At 43.8% G+C, this 16987-nt stretch overlaps 3 protein-coding genes across 19 annotated transcripts in view; 2 read left to right on the forward strand and 1 right to left on the reverse strand.

Annotated features, from left to right (window-relative positions):
* Window positions 1-3435, forward strand: part of SYNJ1 (synaptojanin 1) — a 51820-nt gene extending 48385 nt beyond the window's left edge. For 11 of the 15 annotated variants that reach the window (XM_039696999.1, XM_039696998.1, XM_039696997.1 and 8 more), the window contains one exon: window positions 1336-3435. In XM_039696999.1, the coding sequence (XP_039552933.1) occupies window positions 1336-2175 (840 nt within the window). In that variant the 3' untranslated portion in view covers window positions 2176-3435. The remainder of the gene's footprint in view (window positions 1-1335) is intronic. The other 4 variants (XM_039697009.1, XM_039697012.1, XM_039697011.1 and 1 more) reach the window with 2 other exon arrangements.
* LOC120496506 (cilia- and flagella-associated protein 298-like) lies at window positions 2525-11187 on the forward strand. Of its 2 annotated transcripts, none has more exons than XM_039697017.1 (7): window positions 2525-3688; window positions 5818-5985; window positions 7125-7192; window positions 8704-8862; window positions 9199-9330; window positions 10598-10693; window positions 10789-11187. In XM_039697017.1, the coding sequence occupies exons 1-7, from the start codon at window positions 3559-3561 to the stop codon at window positions 10897-10899; spliced, it is 864 nt and encodes a 287-aa protein (XP_039552951.1). In that variant the 5' UTR covers window positions 2525-3558; the 3' UTR covers window positions 10900-11187. The 2 variants fall into 2 exon arrangements, with proteins under 2 accessions (XP_039552951.1, XP_039552950.1); XM_039697016.1 differs by lacking the exon at window positions 2525-3688 and adding an exon at window positions 4490-4825.
* Window positions 11188-15536: 4349 nt separating this feature from the next.
* Window positions 15537-16987, reverse strand: part of EVA1C (eva-1 homolog C) — a 32456-nt gene continuing 31005 nt past the window's right edge. For both annotated transcript variants that reach the window (XM_039697014.1, XM_039697013.1), the window contains 2 exons: window positions 16881-16973; window positions 15537-16056 (listed from right to left, as the gene is read on the reverse strand). In XM_039697014.1, coding sequence (XP_039552948.1) covers window positions 15659-16056; window positions 16881-16973 — 491 coding nt within the window. In that variant the 3' untranslated portion in view covers window positions 15537-15658. The remainder of the gene's footprint in view (window positions 16057-16880; window positions 16974-16987) is intronic.

Below are 16987 nucleotides of genomic sequence, written 5' to 3' on the forward strand. Positions count from 1 at the left end.
TTCATAGTGCATTTAAAAATGAGACTGCTTTTATTAAGGCCAGAGCAACTATTTTGTCATCTTTTTATGAAACAATTGGACCCTCACCTACGTTGCTTAGTCACTGCTGAGCCTCCTGATCTCTGTCTATTTGGGGAAAGCAAGATCAGTGTTGGCAATAAATGTTCTCTTTAACGCAAATAAATCCTGATGCTACTGCACTGCCAAATTCTTTTCCAAAATAAACCTCATATATTGCATTGCTCAAGGAAAAGAGAACTTACTGTGACCCAAAGTAAAACAAACTGTTACAATTTTAAAAACACTTGGTTCCAGAATTACTCAAAGCAAGTTTTTACTTAGAATAAGGAGCAATTTGCATTCGTAGTTTCTTTGGGATCTTGTACTTTAAAACGACCACAGGACTTAACCAGCTGGTGCCAGGCTGCATCTGATTTCTATTGCTCCTACAGTCCAATTTTCCACATTTCCCCTAAGTTGCTCAGTACCTTTGTTTTAATATTATTCTTCAAAAAAACTTCAACTATAGATTGCCAATTCAGCTGTTTTGGTATATTAAATTTTTCTGTTAAAATCTTTTTGTGACATTTGAACTCTTAGAAGTTGTTTTAGCTTAAGCTTAACTCATTGGATAAGGGGAGGCTCCAAACTCTGTTCTGTCAGTGTGCATACTGAACAAAGTAGATACTCCACCTTTTTGGACAGCTTGTACAAGGTAAAAAATACCTTGCATTGTTTTTTGAAGCAATGTATAAAACCAAGAATATTTTGGTTGTAAAAGCTGAGAAGTTCTGTGGAGAACTGTCTTCTCCAAGGATAACTTATTTTAATTATGAAGCCAGCGATTGTCCCTTTTCATGACAAGAAGTACTGCAGATGCTTACGGATGCCTGACTACACAGAAATGTCTGACTGCATATACTAATAACACTAATGTTTCCTTTCATTGTGGTGCTGTAATGCTGCTTGTAACATCAGTATGATGAACTCCCAAACAATGTAACCTAGAGCTTTTCATTTCATAGTTGCACTGGGCTATCTGTTGCTTAGAATACAGTAGCATTTCCCAAACATCATCTTATCCAGAGTTCACTTAGTGTTTTTTCTGGGATTGGGACCTGCAGGAAGCAGGTTCCAGCTGCATTAACCTCTGAGAAGGGGGGAGTGGTGTTTAACAACTTACAGGCTTTTCTGTAGACAGGGGGTTCAGGCTGTTGTTTCAGTTTTGTTTTAACCAGAATGGGATTGAAGTTTCAGCTGAGGAGTGAGAAGGGGGGCAGTAGGAATAACCTGGAACCAGCTCCATGATTCCTGAGCATGTTGCTTCCTTTGCAGCTGAATCCCAACGGGACATACGGCACTAACCCTGAACCCCAGCTCAGCAGTGACCCTTTTGAAGACCTGTCATTTCAGCTGCTCGTGTCCAAGATGCAGACGTCTGTCCGAACATCACCTGCTCCAACCTTAAACCAGAAGGAGTTGATACAGTTGCCTTCAGCAAGGCAAAGAAATGCGGATAATTTGAATACTGTAAATTGCATGTCAGCAATGCCTCCTATTCCAACCTTTCACTCATCCCAGGAACATCAGCGCAGCTCTCCAAATCCATTTATTACTGGGCTGAACTGCTCAAATCCATTCACTGAAAGAACTCCTAATGCTGGGAACCCATTTAGGACGGAAACACGGGAGTCCAGGATAACCTCACTGGTAGGACCTGCTGCTTCCCACCCATTCCCTCCTCTGCCCCCGCCCAGCTGTAACACAAGCAAGCCTCTATTTCCTGTGGATGCAGCTGAAAATATGTTTTGCCTGCGAAGTAAATCTCTCAAGGTAGAAAACGTACAGCCCAAAGGGTGGGTGACGTTTGACGAGGACGAGAACTTTAACACAAAGCTGAAGCCATCTGCGAGTGTTCCGGATTTTAAGCGACTCACCTCTGGAAAATCAGGTGGATGCCCAGGTTTGCTGGGAGCTGAACAAAAGACTTTCCTTGGTTCAGACTTTAACTTTGATGGTGACTGGAATAAAAGTTCTACTGATTGCTTCTGTACAATGCCAGCAAGAAAGCCACCTGCACCCCCTGTGCCATCCAGAGCAACCAGCAACAGGTCCCCTGCAGATCCCTCCCCGGCACCCAAGGTGTCACCAACTCATGATTTTACAGAAAGATAGATGGTCAGAGATACAGAAGGTTGTATCTGTTCCTACATTTATCCAGTAGAATAATTGGGCATTTGAGATTATTCTGTGTGCAATAATTAATTGTTAAATGCACTGAAACTTAACTCTGCTCATAAACGGCCACTTCAGCTTGTGTATAAATTTTGAATGTGTATATATGGTAGAGCACAAAAAATGGTCTGAAGTTTATTAAAATCTCGATGTAATAGTATTTGAATAGACAAAAAGAGAAGGGTGAGCTACTGTCTCACTAAAACTTATCAATCCTGGACACAGATTTTGCTTAGGGAGCTCTTTCATTTCTGTTCTCCTTTGTGGAATGTCACAAGAAGAGGCTCCCTGCTGGTAGCCTCCCCCCTCCCTTTTGACTGTTTTGTTAGTTGATATTTATAAGTATTTACCAAAGAGCTGCCAAAGTTTATGGAGATTTGAATGTTGACAAGTATTGTTTAGAAGCTGTTTAATTTATAACAGAGGCTATGGGTATTTGTAAGGCTTATATTTGAAATTGAGGCACAACAAAAATGGTTTACTTTCAAAATAGAAACAAAACTTTGCATAGTAATATATTCAATTAATCTCCTGTGTCAGTACATTTCAGTTGTTAAATCCTATTGTGACATACACTCACTAGCACTAATTCAGAATAATTGTTTCATATCATCCATTTATTCATTACTATTTTAATTATACTTATATTTTTCCACAAATGGGAAACAGCTGATACAGCAAGCTTTTCCTCAACCTCTGGAAAAAAGCCCCCTTGTCTTTTGAGCTACAAAGCAGTATTTGCCAGTTGCAGACCATGTAGTCTGCCAGCCAGGGGGTGAAACAACACGCTTGGATTATATTTAGAGTAGCAAAATATCCCAGGGCAGCACGTTTTTGAAATCCTCAAATGCCCTCACAACATGATCCATGAAGTAATCCGCTATTCCTTCGGACAGCCCCTGGTTAGCCACGAGCTGCAGCCGCCTAGAGGAGTGATAGTGAGTTTTCTTTTGCGCTTTTTTCTGTTCAGGTCATTCCAGTTGTACATTTGGAACAGCAGTGGTACTACTTGTGCTTCGGTGTGTGAGTTACCTTGTTTTACGCTGTTGCTGCAAACATCCGTGTGGTTGGTGTTTTGGTATATTCTTACATTAGCAAACCAAATCCAGGGGGGAACTTTTGCTAGTGGGAGTCACGTGATAAATATGTTGTCAAATACTTAATTGAATTGCAGTGATTAAAAACTCTGTCTGAACTGTACCTGGCGTGCGGCTCCTCTGCGCTTCACAGGACTGCGGGGACCACAGGGAATGCTCCAAAATTTCAGGGTCTTCATATATATTTATATATACATGAGCTGTAGTAAGGCGCTGGCATGTGTTGATGGGAGCAATGAGCAACAGCAGACGCTCTGAAAACTCAGAGGATGGAGGTGAGACCCACTCCCCACGTGTCCCTGGACTCTCCGTGTTCCCACTCACCTGTCCATGGCTGTATCCACCAGGACACCCAGGTATGCCTGAAATATTCCCGCTCTTATGGTCTGGGGGTCATTCTCTCTCTGTGCCCTCGTGCTAATCCTCCTAAATCATCAGGGTAAATAAAACCCTCTACAACAGTCTTTTTGGTGTCAGCAGGTCAGGCATTCCTTTATTCTTGGCCAGGGGTTGTGTGGCTGACAAAACTCCAGCCTCCACACAGACACTGATGCAAAACTTTTCCACTTATTTATACATTTTTAGTAAACAAAGACAATGTTCATAAGTTGTAAATTACATAATTATCTTTAATTAGTATTCTGTCATTTATTGGTGATTGATTTCTGACTTCTTATGCTAATTAGGCCATATTTTTAGTCCTTTTATATCTTTCCTTTTAGTAGGGAATTTTCAGTGCCTATACTGAGTTTTTATCTGGTATTTTCTGCATAGTGTCCTTGTGATCCTTAAATTCTGCATTCTAGATGTCCAACCTCCCTAATCCCTCTTTCTCTCCCGGGCTTTGTTCATGGGACATATCAGAGTTAGTGTATCAAAACTGAATGTGTCAGGCCTTTTCCCAAGCTGTCCCCACAGAAGTAGCTTGTAACAACTTTGCTAAATACCGCCTGAGAGTTAATTTTAGAATAGTCCAGTAATTATAATTTTTACGCATTTAGGCGATGATTAACTAGAACAATTAATTTAAGAGGTAGTTACACTCCTTACCTGCGATTAGTAGGACGATCTGTCGTTCCCCACAGCGGGCAGGTCGCGCGGGCCCTTTAAGCGGCTCCCGTGCCCTCACGGGCGGCCGGAAGGAGAAGCGCTGGCGGCGGCGCCGTTGCGGCGGGACCGGGGCCTCCCGGCGGATCCCGAAGGATCCCGAAGGATCCCGGTGCTACCGGCAGGGGCGGCAGCAGCCCCCCCGCGCTCTCAGAGCCTCCCGAAGCGGCGGTCGCGGCCGGTGTCCCCGCGCTCGCTGCCTGCCGCCGGTATCCAGGGACTCGGCTCCGTTGCTGAGGGCCCGGCCATGGTGCGGCTGCACGTCAAGCGCGGCGGCGAGAGCCAGTTTCTGCTGGAGGCGCCGGGCAGCGCCCGCCTGGCCGAGCTGGCGCCGCTCGTCGCCCGCATCCACAACGGGCGGCTGAAGGTGCAGCGCCTGTGCTCAGGTACCGCTTGGGGCCGCGGCGGCGGGAGCGGCTCCCGGCAGCCGCCCTGGCAGCGGGGCCGTGCGGGAGTTCCCGCCTTCGGTGTTCGGTGAGGGCACTGCAGCGCGCTGAAAACTCTCCCGCTGCGTGTGCCGGTAGCGGCTGCTTAAATCGGGGAATCGCGGAATGGCCGGGACGCCTTCCGCTGGCCCAGGGTGCCCCAAGCCCCCTCCGACCTGGTCTTGGACACTTCCAGGGTTCTGGGACCAGCCACAGCTTCTCTGGGCAATCTGTGCCGGGGCCTCACCACCCTCACAGGGAAGCATTTCTCCTCAGTATCCCGTCTAATCCTGCCCCGTGGTAGTTTGAAGACATTCCCCTTGCCCTGTTACTAGGCCCATGTCCAGTCCTCCTTCAGGGCAGTGAGAAGTGCTCCTTCAGTGCCCTCACGGGTGTGTGGTGTTATACTGGCCACCACCAGCATCTCCTGCCGTGCAATGGTGTCAGTGACATGTCTGAATAAGTGCTGAGTCCGCTTCTGAGGCAGTTTTAAAAACCATTTCCCACCCCAGCGTGGGGCTGTCAGAGCAGAGATTCCTGTCAGGTAAGCCTGACCTGAGGGTGCAGCCCACCCACACCAGCTGTGTGACAGCCACGGTGTTTGTGGGGTGTCTGAGGCTATACTGATGCTGATCTGAAATTTAAAAAAATCTGACCAGGAAAATATAAAAAAAAAATGTGGCCACTAATTACCATGAGGGTTTGCATCGCTGCACGCGTCATTTGTTATGTTGTTTTATGGGTATGTAAAATGTACAAATTTTAACATAATTACACCATCTGTATCTATATGTGTGTGTTTATATCCCTTATTCTTTATTCCCTGTATTTACCTGTTTAGAAACAAAAAGCTAGGGGCAAGTTTTGCCTGCATGTACATAATGTGAAAGGCTTTTGTAAATGGACTGACTATAGTAACAGAGACTTCTAATCTTGTTCTCTAAACACTAAAGAGATGGAGGAGCTGGCAGAGCATGGTATTTCCTTACCTTACAATATGCAAGGACTGACAGATGAGCAGATCGAAGAGCTGAAGTTAAAGGATGAGTGGGCAGAGAAGTGTGTCCCAAGTGGCGGAAGCGTCTTCAGGAAGGATGAAATGGGGCGAAGAAATGGATTTGGTAAGTCAAATGTCAGTGCTTGTTTCTTTCCCTTCAGACACAGACAATACAACAGGGAGTAACAAATCCCTAATTCTGGAATGGGGTAGCCAAACTACAAGTTCCACACACAGGAATTCTGTCTTGGTTTAGAATCTGGGGTAATGCTGATTAACAAGCCTAAAGAGCAGTATGTCTCTTCAGCACATAAACAATCACCAGGAGCAAGTTTGACTGTTCCAGTTTGGTTTGCTCTCCCCATCTGTAAATGTACTGTGGAGAACTGGGTTTCCCCGGGGACTCCAAGATACATTAACAGGTTGTTTTTCTAATATTTCTCCTTTTTTTCTTGTTGACTGGAGTTCAGATTCACAGAGCATGTTTTTGTGAGTGGGAGGATAGCCTTGTGATATTGACAAAGTTAGATAATTGATCAGTGTGTATATGTAAGCCAAGTCAAGTGCCATCAAATGATGCACCCAAGTGGGACATGAGCTGGGAATGAGTATGCTTTAGCTGGATTTTTGTTTTTGAGGACAGGCTTTTTATAGCAATTGAAATGGATAACTCTGATATGAAATGTACAGTGTGTTTGTGGAAGCGTCTTCATTGTTAGATTGAGATTTTAATTAGAAAAGACAAGTCAGAAAGGTGCAAGCTGTTATGCCCAGTTAAAGCATGTCTGCCAGTACAGCCCACAATAGTCCAGCAGGGAAGGAGCCTTGGTTTGTCGTGGAGGATATGGGATTATGGTTGTTGCTTTCTACTGAGGGCCTTTGTCCCAGATGAAGTTCCAGATCATAGAATCACAGAATAGTTTGGGTTGGAAAGGACCTTATAGCTCATCCACTTCCATCCCCTGCCGTGGGCAAGGACACCTTCCACTAGACCACACTGTGCCAAGCCCTGTCCAGCCTGGCCTGGAACATTCCCAGGAATGGAGCAAATACCAGTCACATGTTTTTGGGAAAAGTAAGTTTGTGTGTCCCATGAAAAATACTGCTTATTTCTTAAGTTAGTAAGAAACACAGGAATGAACTATATAACTTCTGCTTTATGATATAATGCTGTTTCATTTGCTCACAGTGGAGTCTGGACAGAGTATGTGCTTGGTTTCTTTACAGTAAGCATAGACTATGAGATGTGTCTCTTACTTTTAGCTCCAAATGAAAAAATGCAGCAAGTTATAAAGAAAACAATAGAAGAAGCCAAGGCATTAATCTCTAAGGTAAGTTTCTTCAAGTGATGTGTGGGTCTTTCCTAATCAGTTCTGTGGAGTGGGACATCTTAAATAACATCAGACTTCTTTCAGTGCAAGGGCTGACAGTTGTTCAGAAATGCTATCAAGTGATGTGAATAGTCTAATAAAACCTGACATTTAGGTTAATGTTTTTCGTTAAGGTTTTTGGCAAGTGGTTCAACAGGTTAAGGAATCAGATACTAAACTCCAAGGGAATGCTGGCAGCTGAGCCCATGTGGAACGATTAAATCACATTCAGTTTTATCCTTGCAATTTGCTGTTGGTGTGTTCTTTGGGTGAATGCTTGTCGTGCTTTCTGGTCAAAAATTAACTGCATTCTGTGCTGTTCTTGGAGTTAATTAAGTCTTTTGACTTTTATGTGTAATTAATTGAAGAATGTGTTCTAATCTCTTAGGTTATCACAGAATCAGATTATTTGGTTTGGAAAGGACCTGAAAGCTCATCCAGTCCCACCCCACTGCCATGGGCAGGGATACCTACCACTAGACCAGGCTCAGAGCTCAATCCAGCCTGGTCTTGAACACTTCCAGGGATGGGCCAGGGTTAGGCCTTGGTTTGACAAGCACTTGCACTCATGCTCAGTCCTGCTGAGTGTCTGTGTGTGTGTTCAAAGACAAGCACAAAGTTTGCCCTGATGGGACGGTGCTGTCAGGTATTCAGATTTACATTGCAAAATCTGTAGGTGCTCTGTGTTGTGTTTCAGCTTTTGTGTGACTTTGAAACACAAATTTAGTAATATTTATGGGTGGCATTAAGAATAGTTTGGAAAGTGATTTGTTTGGTTTGCCAGTTTATCATGACAAAAAAGAAGAAACCATGCCTGTGTATTTGAGGTGGTACTGGCCAGTCAACCAGATCAAGAACGTCCACAAGGAGGCAACATTCCCTTACCTTAGTACCTAAGAAGCTGTTAAATCTGCAGGGAATGCCTTTATTTTTTTTCTTCCAGATGTGTCATGTTTCTCCTTTATCCTTGCAATGGGGTTTGGAATGATCTCAAGTACTTGGTCTTGCAGTTCTCTGCATGAGCTGTGCAGTTTGCCAAGCTTTACACTTCTGCTCACATGTGCTCTATTTTTTTCTCAAGTTTTAAGCCCCTTCTCCATCCCCCACTTGAATTTTACTGGCTTGAATTACGTTCATGAATCACAAGTGCTTGGAGCCAAAGCACCCCTGTCTGGTATTTGTGGTCCGTGTGTCCTGGTGTGAGTCCTGTGTTCCATGGGCAGTTGTCTCCCACACAGTTTAGTGAAGATCTCCCTTTTTTGTTTTCTCCCCCACCCCACATAAGCAGGCTAAACAGAGGGGCCAAAGGTGACATGTACTCCCAAGTCAGTATTCTGGTGAGGAAATTTGCACTCGTGATGTCTTTGTGCAGCCTGTTAGCTCTGCTCTGATATCCCATCACTTAACCTTTGAATTGGCCACTCCTTCTGCAGGTTTGCTTGTATTGCCAATGATCCCTGTCTGTATTTCAGAAACAAGTTCAGGCCAATGTGTGTGTTAATATGGAGACGGTGAAAGATGCATTGGAGCAGCTCCGTGGGGCTGTCATCATTGTGTATCCAATGGGATTGCCTCCACATGATCCAATTAGGATGGAGTTTGAAGATAAAGAAGACTTGTCGGGAACTCATGTATGCAGTAATGTATTCCCATTGTATGTAGTCCTGGGTTAAACATGGCCTATACTGTTATTCACCTTATCAGTGAAAGTTGTTTTCACCTCCAACATGGAGAATTTGTTGCCCAAAGTGTTTATATTAGATCAAGATTGAATGGAATGTAAATAAAAATGCCATAGATGAATATGAGGAGAAAGATGTAGAAGTAGAGTGTAAAATTACACTTCATGTTAGGAATACCTGAAAGACTTTTTTTTTTTTTTCCCCTGAAAAAAAATCAGGTTTTGGAAAAAAAAAAAGTCAAGAAACAGCACCCTCCAACTCTTCACCTTGTTTATATTGTCACAGGCTGGAACTGAAGTTATAAAAGAATCAGAAGCACAGTTGTGGTGGGCAGGAAAACAGTTAGAAGAAACAAAGTTGCTCTCTGACTATGTAGGCAAAAATGAGAAAACGACCATCATTGTCAAGATCCAAAAAGTGAGTATTGCTGGGAGATTGCTCTACAAGTTCCTCACCCTTGGTTGTCTGTTCTCTGTGGAAGAGAACTATCCATAGGAGTATAAAATGGATTAGATTAGTTCCAACTTGAGCATCTTAAAACTGTACATCTATTTTAAGGTTTGAATGGATTATATCTGAGTTTTTCTTCAGTAATTCTTTAGCCTGCCAGTTACATACTGTAGTTGCTGTTTCTTACTCCATGGTGTTTTTGTGAAGTACAACAAAGAGGTATTTAAAGAGGAAATACAAACTGGGAAGTTTTGTGGCAAATCTTGCCACCCTGCAGTGGGTTCTGCAGTGCATCCCTAAGAGGTAAGTCAGGTGATTTATGTGATTTAGGAGATTTATTTAGAAAACCAGATTTGCTTTCTTTCCTCTCAGGGTCACTGGGAAATGGTGTGGCATCTCAATAGCCACTGAAGTGTAGGCTCCCAGGAATGCTGTCTTTAATTAGTTGAAGGACTTGCTCAGAGAGCAAGGGCAGTACAGGGGTTCCTCCCTGCCCAAACCACCTCAGAGAACATCCACCATCTCCATGCAAGATGGCTGTGTTTGTAGTTGCTGACAGCACGTGTTTTCTGCTTTGTCCATCATTTCTTCCAGGGGCACAGTGGCCTGGATAAGAAATTTCCTTTTATTTGTAGTGGTTTGTAACTCCCTTACTTCCCTGCTTTACTGAATCCTATGACATCCTGTCTGTATTAGTAGAGGAGCTAAAGATATGGGCCCATCGTGAGATACCTAGAGTGACCTTAAAACAGATTTATTATGTCTCTTAAAGTGGAAATTTATGTAAAATACACTTAATCCTGTTTGCATCTTCTATTGATGTCCACAGAATTGACAGCATGATTCAGATACAGAGATGAAAAAATAACCCTCACTTCCCTGTGAGGGTGTTGAGGCCCGGCACAGGGTGCCCAGAGAAGCTGTGGCTGCCTCATTCCTGGGAGTGTCCAAGGACAGGTTGGATGTGGCTTGGAGCAGCCTGGTCTAGTGGAAAGTGTCCCTGCCCATGGCAGGGAGATGGAATTAAATGATCTTCAAGGTCCCTTCCAACCCAAACCATTTTCTGATTCTATGAATGCAGCCACAGTTTCTCAGCATTTATTTTCCTGTCCTGAGGGACCTTATTAAATTCGAGCAATCCAGTTGTCTGAAGAAAGCTTTTTGATGCCTTTGTGTAGCAGCTTCTCCTTTGCATCACAAATGCCATCAGCAACATTTACAATTTCCCTTCCAGAAAGGACAAGGAGCTCCGGGGCGGGAGCCTGTGATCAGCCATGAAGAGCAAAAAGAGATGATGCTGTACTACTACAGGAAGCAGGAGGAGCTGAAGGTAAGTGTTCCTTTGGTGCCCCAGAGCTGGGCTGCTCCGACAGAGACAGAGCTCAGGCTGCGTCCCTCACTGCGTCCCTCCCCTCTCTGCCACAGAAACTGGAGGAGGAGGACGACGACTCGTTTCTAAATGCTGAGTGGGCAGACAACCATGCTCTGAAAAGGCAATTTCACGGTGTAAAAGACATCAAATGGGGTCCAAGATGAAGCTCTGCAAGCCCCTTCTTAAGCTGCTCGGTTGATGCTCTTGTTTGAAGCAAGGGGTTGTGTTGTGTGTGGTAGATACTTCTGACAGCAGCTGAAATTGTCACTTCTGTGGCCTTAGATGTTCAATAAACGTTTGTATTTCTCTGTAACTGTAGCAGCACTTTCCTCTGCAAAGAAATGGACAAATTCTCTTGACGTTTGGTATTTTATTAGAAACTTGTAATTTGGATATGGAAATGTCAATCTCTTTCATAGGTAAGAAATGTAGTAAATATGCACTGGAATGTTTGGTGTTGTTCAGAGTGGTCTTTATACTCTCTTCTCATTCTTGCATTGCTATTAGATGGTGTGCTCTGCAGAAGGTAATTTATTTTGTAGGAAATCAGTTTCCCCTGACTAATCCAGGGAGAATTAAGGTTTTTCCTGTGCTTCTTTACATTTCAACATAGCTGTTTCCAAACTGTCATTTTGAAATTAGTTATCCTCTTAATATTGTTTAAAGGAAGTGCTTTTTTATAAACATTCGTAACATCCTCGTGGAATGCTTCATTTTCATTCTTCGGGTTTAGTTTTTCTTTCTGGTACATAGAGGTTGACAGTAATTTGTATACAAAAATAAGCATCATCTGCAGGTAGGTTGGATAAACCCAAGTTTAATAGGACCAGATCTTCTAGGATGGAAGTAAAAAAAATAATCATAATTTTCTGTATTAGTATGGTTGAAGAGACACTGATCAAGGTAAAAGCCAAGTGTTTGCTGAACTCACAGCTTGAAGATTGGATGCAGAACAGGTAATGAATGTCATTCAATGAACTATTAATGGTGGTTTTACTTCAATCACTGATTATTTTTTTTTTACTTTCAGAGAAGTTTTGTGTCTGGTAGTTTTTCTTGAATCTCAACTTTACAGTAACATGACTTTTTACAAAAAGAAAAACCAGCATTTCTGAATTGAAAAACTTCAAATATTTTTAATTTACAATTTATTTGGAATTATTTCACATGGCAAAAGAGGTTTTTGAAAAAACACTTTGTTCTTCCACTTCCTAAGAGGAAAATCAGTGTCCTAGAGCTTATAATATTCTCATTTCCTCTCTGAAAGCAAGGGAAAAGCAGGCATAGGAGATATTTAACCTGGATTCTGTGCCCCTTTAACTGCTGTTCTCTGCTGTAATTGGTGCTGGTTTTTTCTTTAGCTGAGCAAACTTTCAATAGCATTGATCCTTTTTGGAGTTCTCACACCAGTGTTTGTGGATCTGCTGGATTCATTTATTGTGGGTGAAATTGAATTAACTCACTGGAAAATGATGGAAGAGTACTGGAACCCAGGAAAGCCTGTGGGTATTTAACTGTCCAAGGAGATAATGAGATAGAAACACCACACATAGGTTTGCAACTTTGCAAAAGCGTTTTGTCTTTTTTTGTAGACCACTTATTTTTGCAAGTTTGAGAGTAGCCGTGCCCTTCCACGGAAAAAATCCATTCTCTCTCAAAGGAGATATACAGCAGAACATTGCTAAAATTTTTGTTTTATGCCCATATCACCATCCTGATGAATGGAAATAATTTCCACACCTGGTTTCATTCCTTTTCTTTTTGCGGTTTTGCTTTCCCACATTGCTGCATTCTGTGCCTCACCCAGGATTTGGAAGGATTTATTTATTGCTTCCTGCAACCTCACCCAGCGTTCCTGGTGACAAACTTGAGGCTGATTTCAAGGCAGGAGTGGGGAGTTCAAACAGCCACACCAGCACTGCATGTTGCCTTCCAGCAAGTTCAGTGTTGATGCTGGGTTATACAATTTCCAGATGTGTGTCATGCCCACAGCTGTGTGTGGGGCACGAACCAATTAGTCCAAACAGCTTGCTAGCTCTTCTTTGCAGTACTTTCTCCTTAGGCTGCTCTTCTGGGAAACTGCAGGGATATTCCTGCTGAAACTCCTTCCCAGAGCCAGCCCTGAGTGTCCTTCCCATAGCATTGCTGCTGCTGCCTCATGGCACCATCCCTGTGGATACCTCAGCACTCATCCTGGAGAGATTCCAGCTATGGCACTTCAGCTGCTCGTTTTTTAGGGCTTGGGACAGAGAAGTGCATACCTCATTAATTTTCTGTTTTGTCTACTGGATACTTTGGGTGTTGTTTCAGAAAGATCCAAATAATTCCATGTCTGTTTATCAGGTTTTTTTGTTTATCTTCATTCTGACTCTCAGACTGCTGTGAACAGTGAATGTTTGGAAATGAGGTGAACCACTAATTGACAGCTTTCCCCAGTTAGACTTGGAAAGTTTATGCAAAAAGAAAAAAATAGCAACTCAAATGCAGAACTATAAATAGCTCAGTCAAAGGAACAGATCCTGAGTGAAGCTTGACCTCCCAGCCTGGAGCAAAAGCTGAAAAGCTGCTTCCCTGCCCTGCTGAGTTGCTCCTGGTGCTGGGGCTTGGACAGGGTCTGTCACTATGTTTGAGGATCCATTTAAACAGGCATGCGTTATTAAGCACTGCACTTTTTTTTTTTCCTCAAAAAACAGTTCCCAGTGTCTGTGAAATGCTCCATCTTAGGAAGCAGCTGCTTCTCTGGCACCTGGAGGAATTTCTTAGTGTCTGCCTGATGGTGAGTGGTGGCAGGCAGGGAGGAAGGTCAGGAGGAGATCAGGTCATCAGTTAAATCACTATTTCAATGTAAAATGTCTTTTTCCTCCGAGGTTGTAAAAGCAAGGAGAGGACTGGGAGTTGGGAAGAATGAAATGTTTTGTCCCAAGGAAGGGACTAAGTTCTAAGCTGCAAACTGGTTTTTGCTGATCCGCTGCCACTGCAGTTGTTTTGTCACCAGGAGTGAAGACCCTGGTTTCAGCTGGGAATGCTGAGGGGTATCAGATGGACGGAGGTGTGGATGAAGTGACCAAAGTGGGGAAAGGACCTGTGTGCCCAGTGGCAGGAGCAAAGGCAGTGGACACAAGGTGAAACACAAGAGGGTCCCTCTGAACATCAAGGAACACTTTGTCACTGTGAGGGTGGCCAAGCACTGGCACAGGTTGCCCAGAAACGTTGTGGAGTCCCATCTTTGGCTGGACCAGGTGTTCTCCAGGTGGCCACCCCTAGGCCATGCTAACTTTACCTTGTTTTGAGTAAAGTGAAGTCTGAAGGAAGGGTAACTCCCAACTTTTGTTAGGATGTCTGCTTATGGGCTGAAACCCCAATTAAAAATGAGGGAAGGCTTCCCAATAAAAAATGAGGGACGAAAATGGACAAATTTTAGTGACTTACAAACATTGACTGCCAGCCAGATAACTTCCAGAAAAGATCAGCTGGAGATCAGCTGGGCTTTGGGCCCCAGGCTCTCCAGAAGGGAGTTTCACCAGGACTCAGTTTTGGGGAGCCCATGAGAGCAGGGGCCCCTACCCTCAGCCCTGCAGGCCAGCATCCAGCCTGCTCCATAAAAACAAGAGGATCAAATTTTTTTCACTAGTATGGTTTGTCAGCAGGAGGAATTGTTAGGATGTAGATCAGTCCCTTTGTATCTGCCTGGGAAATGGGTGGGCACCTGCCCCGTGAGTCGGGAGGAAGGGGCCAGGTCTGGCCCAGAGCCCTCCCCAAAGGTAAAAATTTGCCTTCTTCCACTCTCAGGACCAAGGCATGGGCTTCTCCAGACCTAAACCAAAATCATGCATAGCACAGGCTATGACAGCTTCCTACTGAAAAGGGGAGAGCAGCAGAGCAGTGGGATTGCAGCCAGGCTTAGGGCTGTGCCTGGCCTCTCCTGCAGTTTCCCAGTGCTCTGGATGACCTCAACCCTCTGTCCATCTCCTTAGCCTCTCTTCCTTCCGCTGATAGGATGCTAGTTGCTGGTGAGATTTTTCCAGTTGAGCACAGGATTGTGCCTTAGTCATCTGAGAAAGCTCCCTTCCTCCCTTTAAAGTTTTTCCAGGATTAATTTGACTTTGTATCGGCAGGAAATGACAAGCCATGTCACTGTTTGCTTTCCAAGTGTTTCATACTATGTTCTACCTGGGCACACAGCATCTAAGTGGGGAAGCACAGTGAACCCATGAAGTATTACCAGTAGGAAGTGACATTTTTCCTCCTTTTGTTCAGTAAATTCCCTGTGGGCTAGAGCAAAAATATTGGAGACATTTTTAAGACAGGAAGGCTGTTCTGGTTTCAGCTTAGATACATTACTGATTTAATTTTCTCTCCAACTGAAACCAAATCTGACTAACAATTTTCAAGTGAAGATTGGGAACTGATAAAAAATCCTGAGAATATGACCTGCATTCAAGTGCTGGCTCTAACCCTGCTTTGGGATCAGAAAAATGAACCCAGTGTTTCCCTTAAGTAAAGCATTCTTGGTGTCTGGTAACTTCCAAGAGTCTTTTATGAAAGCAGCAGCCATTTTGAAACTTGTCCTTCACAGATTGGCCAGCACAGGTAGCAGCAGGAGTGCATCTTGGGCAGATCTGTTCTGATGGTTGAATACATCTCATTAAATATTTTCCACCTTTTTTAATATTCCTAAACATGCATTTGGCAGTTACAGTGAAACTGTAAATTACAGTGAAAAGTAATCCGTACCACGAGTTAAAACTGTAGAGTGTTTTTCGCAGAAGGATTTATAGACAGTCAAGGGTATGAAGCCCTCTTTTTATTGTATATATTTCTTTTTATTTTACAAATAATTATATTCACTGATACAAATGTTCCTTCACAGAAGGTACATTTTTTTTTTTAAAAAGGGGTAGAGTGTCATCCAAAATAAGCCATTTATTGTTCATTAATATAAAATGTATTCATATTTCTAGGGGGTGTCATATCCAAACCACTGTTCATCCAGATTTCCTGTATGATCTGCTCCCTGCGCTCAATCCTTTCAGCCAGTTCTGCTGCCTCTGCTGAGTTATAACCTGAGTAAGGAGGTCTGTAAAGTCTGTCTGTCTCATCCTGGGTGTTTGAAAGGGAGGAATCCTCCCCCTCCTCTTCCTCTTCCTCCTGTTCACTGCTCCTGTAGGCCCTGGCACTCTGTGGCACCAGCTGATCCTTCTTCCTGTGCAGTTTCTGGATGTCACTAGGACACAACACGCAGATCACTAAGACACACAGTGTGAGGATTAACCCCACACAAACGCTGGACACAAACAGGAGAGCGACTCTTTCAGGGTGATCTGCAGGCAAGAAAGCCAGGGCTTAATCACTGTACAAACTGCCAAGGCTGGTTACAAACCCCAGCAACCATTCCCGAGTGTTCCATAGCCACAGGGCACCCAAACCTCCCGACACTCACAGCCCAACCCCGCCAGCTCTGCCTCTCCGAACTGCTGGGCAAGAATCCATTCTGGATATAACATTGTAAAATAACAACATGACCCCAGCCCTTTATGAGCAGCTCAGTGCTGTTGTCAGCCAGCTGCCAGAACTCTGCACACCTTGTCTGGTGTTTCCAGCCATCCTGCCAGAATGGGCCTTGCCCTCACCAACAGGGGGCATGAGAAGAGTGAGTCTGGGCTCTGCAGGGCCTCGGCAGCATCTCCAGGCCAGGCTGAGTAGGGAGCACTTTTCTTCCTTTGCACCTTAGTATTGCTAAGTCACAGAAGCTGCTTCATCTCACAGCAGGGATGGCTGGGTTTGGGATGGCTTTTTGCTTTTTTTTTATTACTCCTTGATGATCCATGTATGTATGCAACCCAACAATTCCAAAGATGGATGTCAGGAGTGCTCTCACAGGTCAGGGCCAGGCTTTCAAAACTACTGAACAACCAACAGTCCCCATCCAAAATTTAAAAATATCTTGGCTGCAGTTGCTAAGAGAGTTTGAATCCTTCAAGGCAAGGAATATTCCCTAAATATCAATTATGCTGGGATTGCCTCATCTACAATATTGTGATTATATTATAATATCATTACCATAAACATGGGATTACTAGTTGTAACCTTTGGAGTTGATCCTCCTTTTTCCCACAATGCCACAATCTCAGCCTCATTTTCCTACCTCTAATGTATGCGAATGTAGCCAAATAGTTAGAGCTAACAATAGTTCCGTCTTTCTTTGGAAGTCTCGATTCCCTTGGATCAAGGTCGACACCTGTGACATGAGGA

This window comes from Passer montanus, unplaced genomic scaffold (assembly GCF_014805655.1).
Source record: "Passer montanus isolate IOZ18808 unplaced genomic scaffold, ASM1480565v1 scaffold116, whole genome shotgun sequence".
Classification (NCBI taxonomy): domain Eukaryota; kingdom Metazoa; phylum Chordata; class Aves; order Passeriformes; family Passeridae; genus Passer; species Passer montanus.

Excerpts from the sequence above, each read along its gene's own strand:
- LOC120496506 (XM_039697016.1), top strand. The coding sequence starts at position 4,687 with ATGGTGCGGCTGCACGTCAAGCGCGGCGGCGAGAGCCAGTTTCTGCTG. Across the intron at positions 5,986-7,124 it reads GGGGCGAAGAAATGGATTTG|CTCCAAATGAAAAAATGCAG; the intron begins GTAAGTCAAATG and ends TCTTACTTTTAG. Across the intron at positions 10,694-10,788 it reads GGAAGCAGGAGGAGCTGAAG|AAACTGGAGGAGGAGGACGA; the intron begins GTAAGTGTTCCT and ends TCTCTGCCACAG.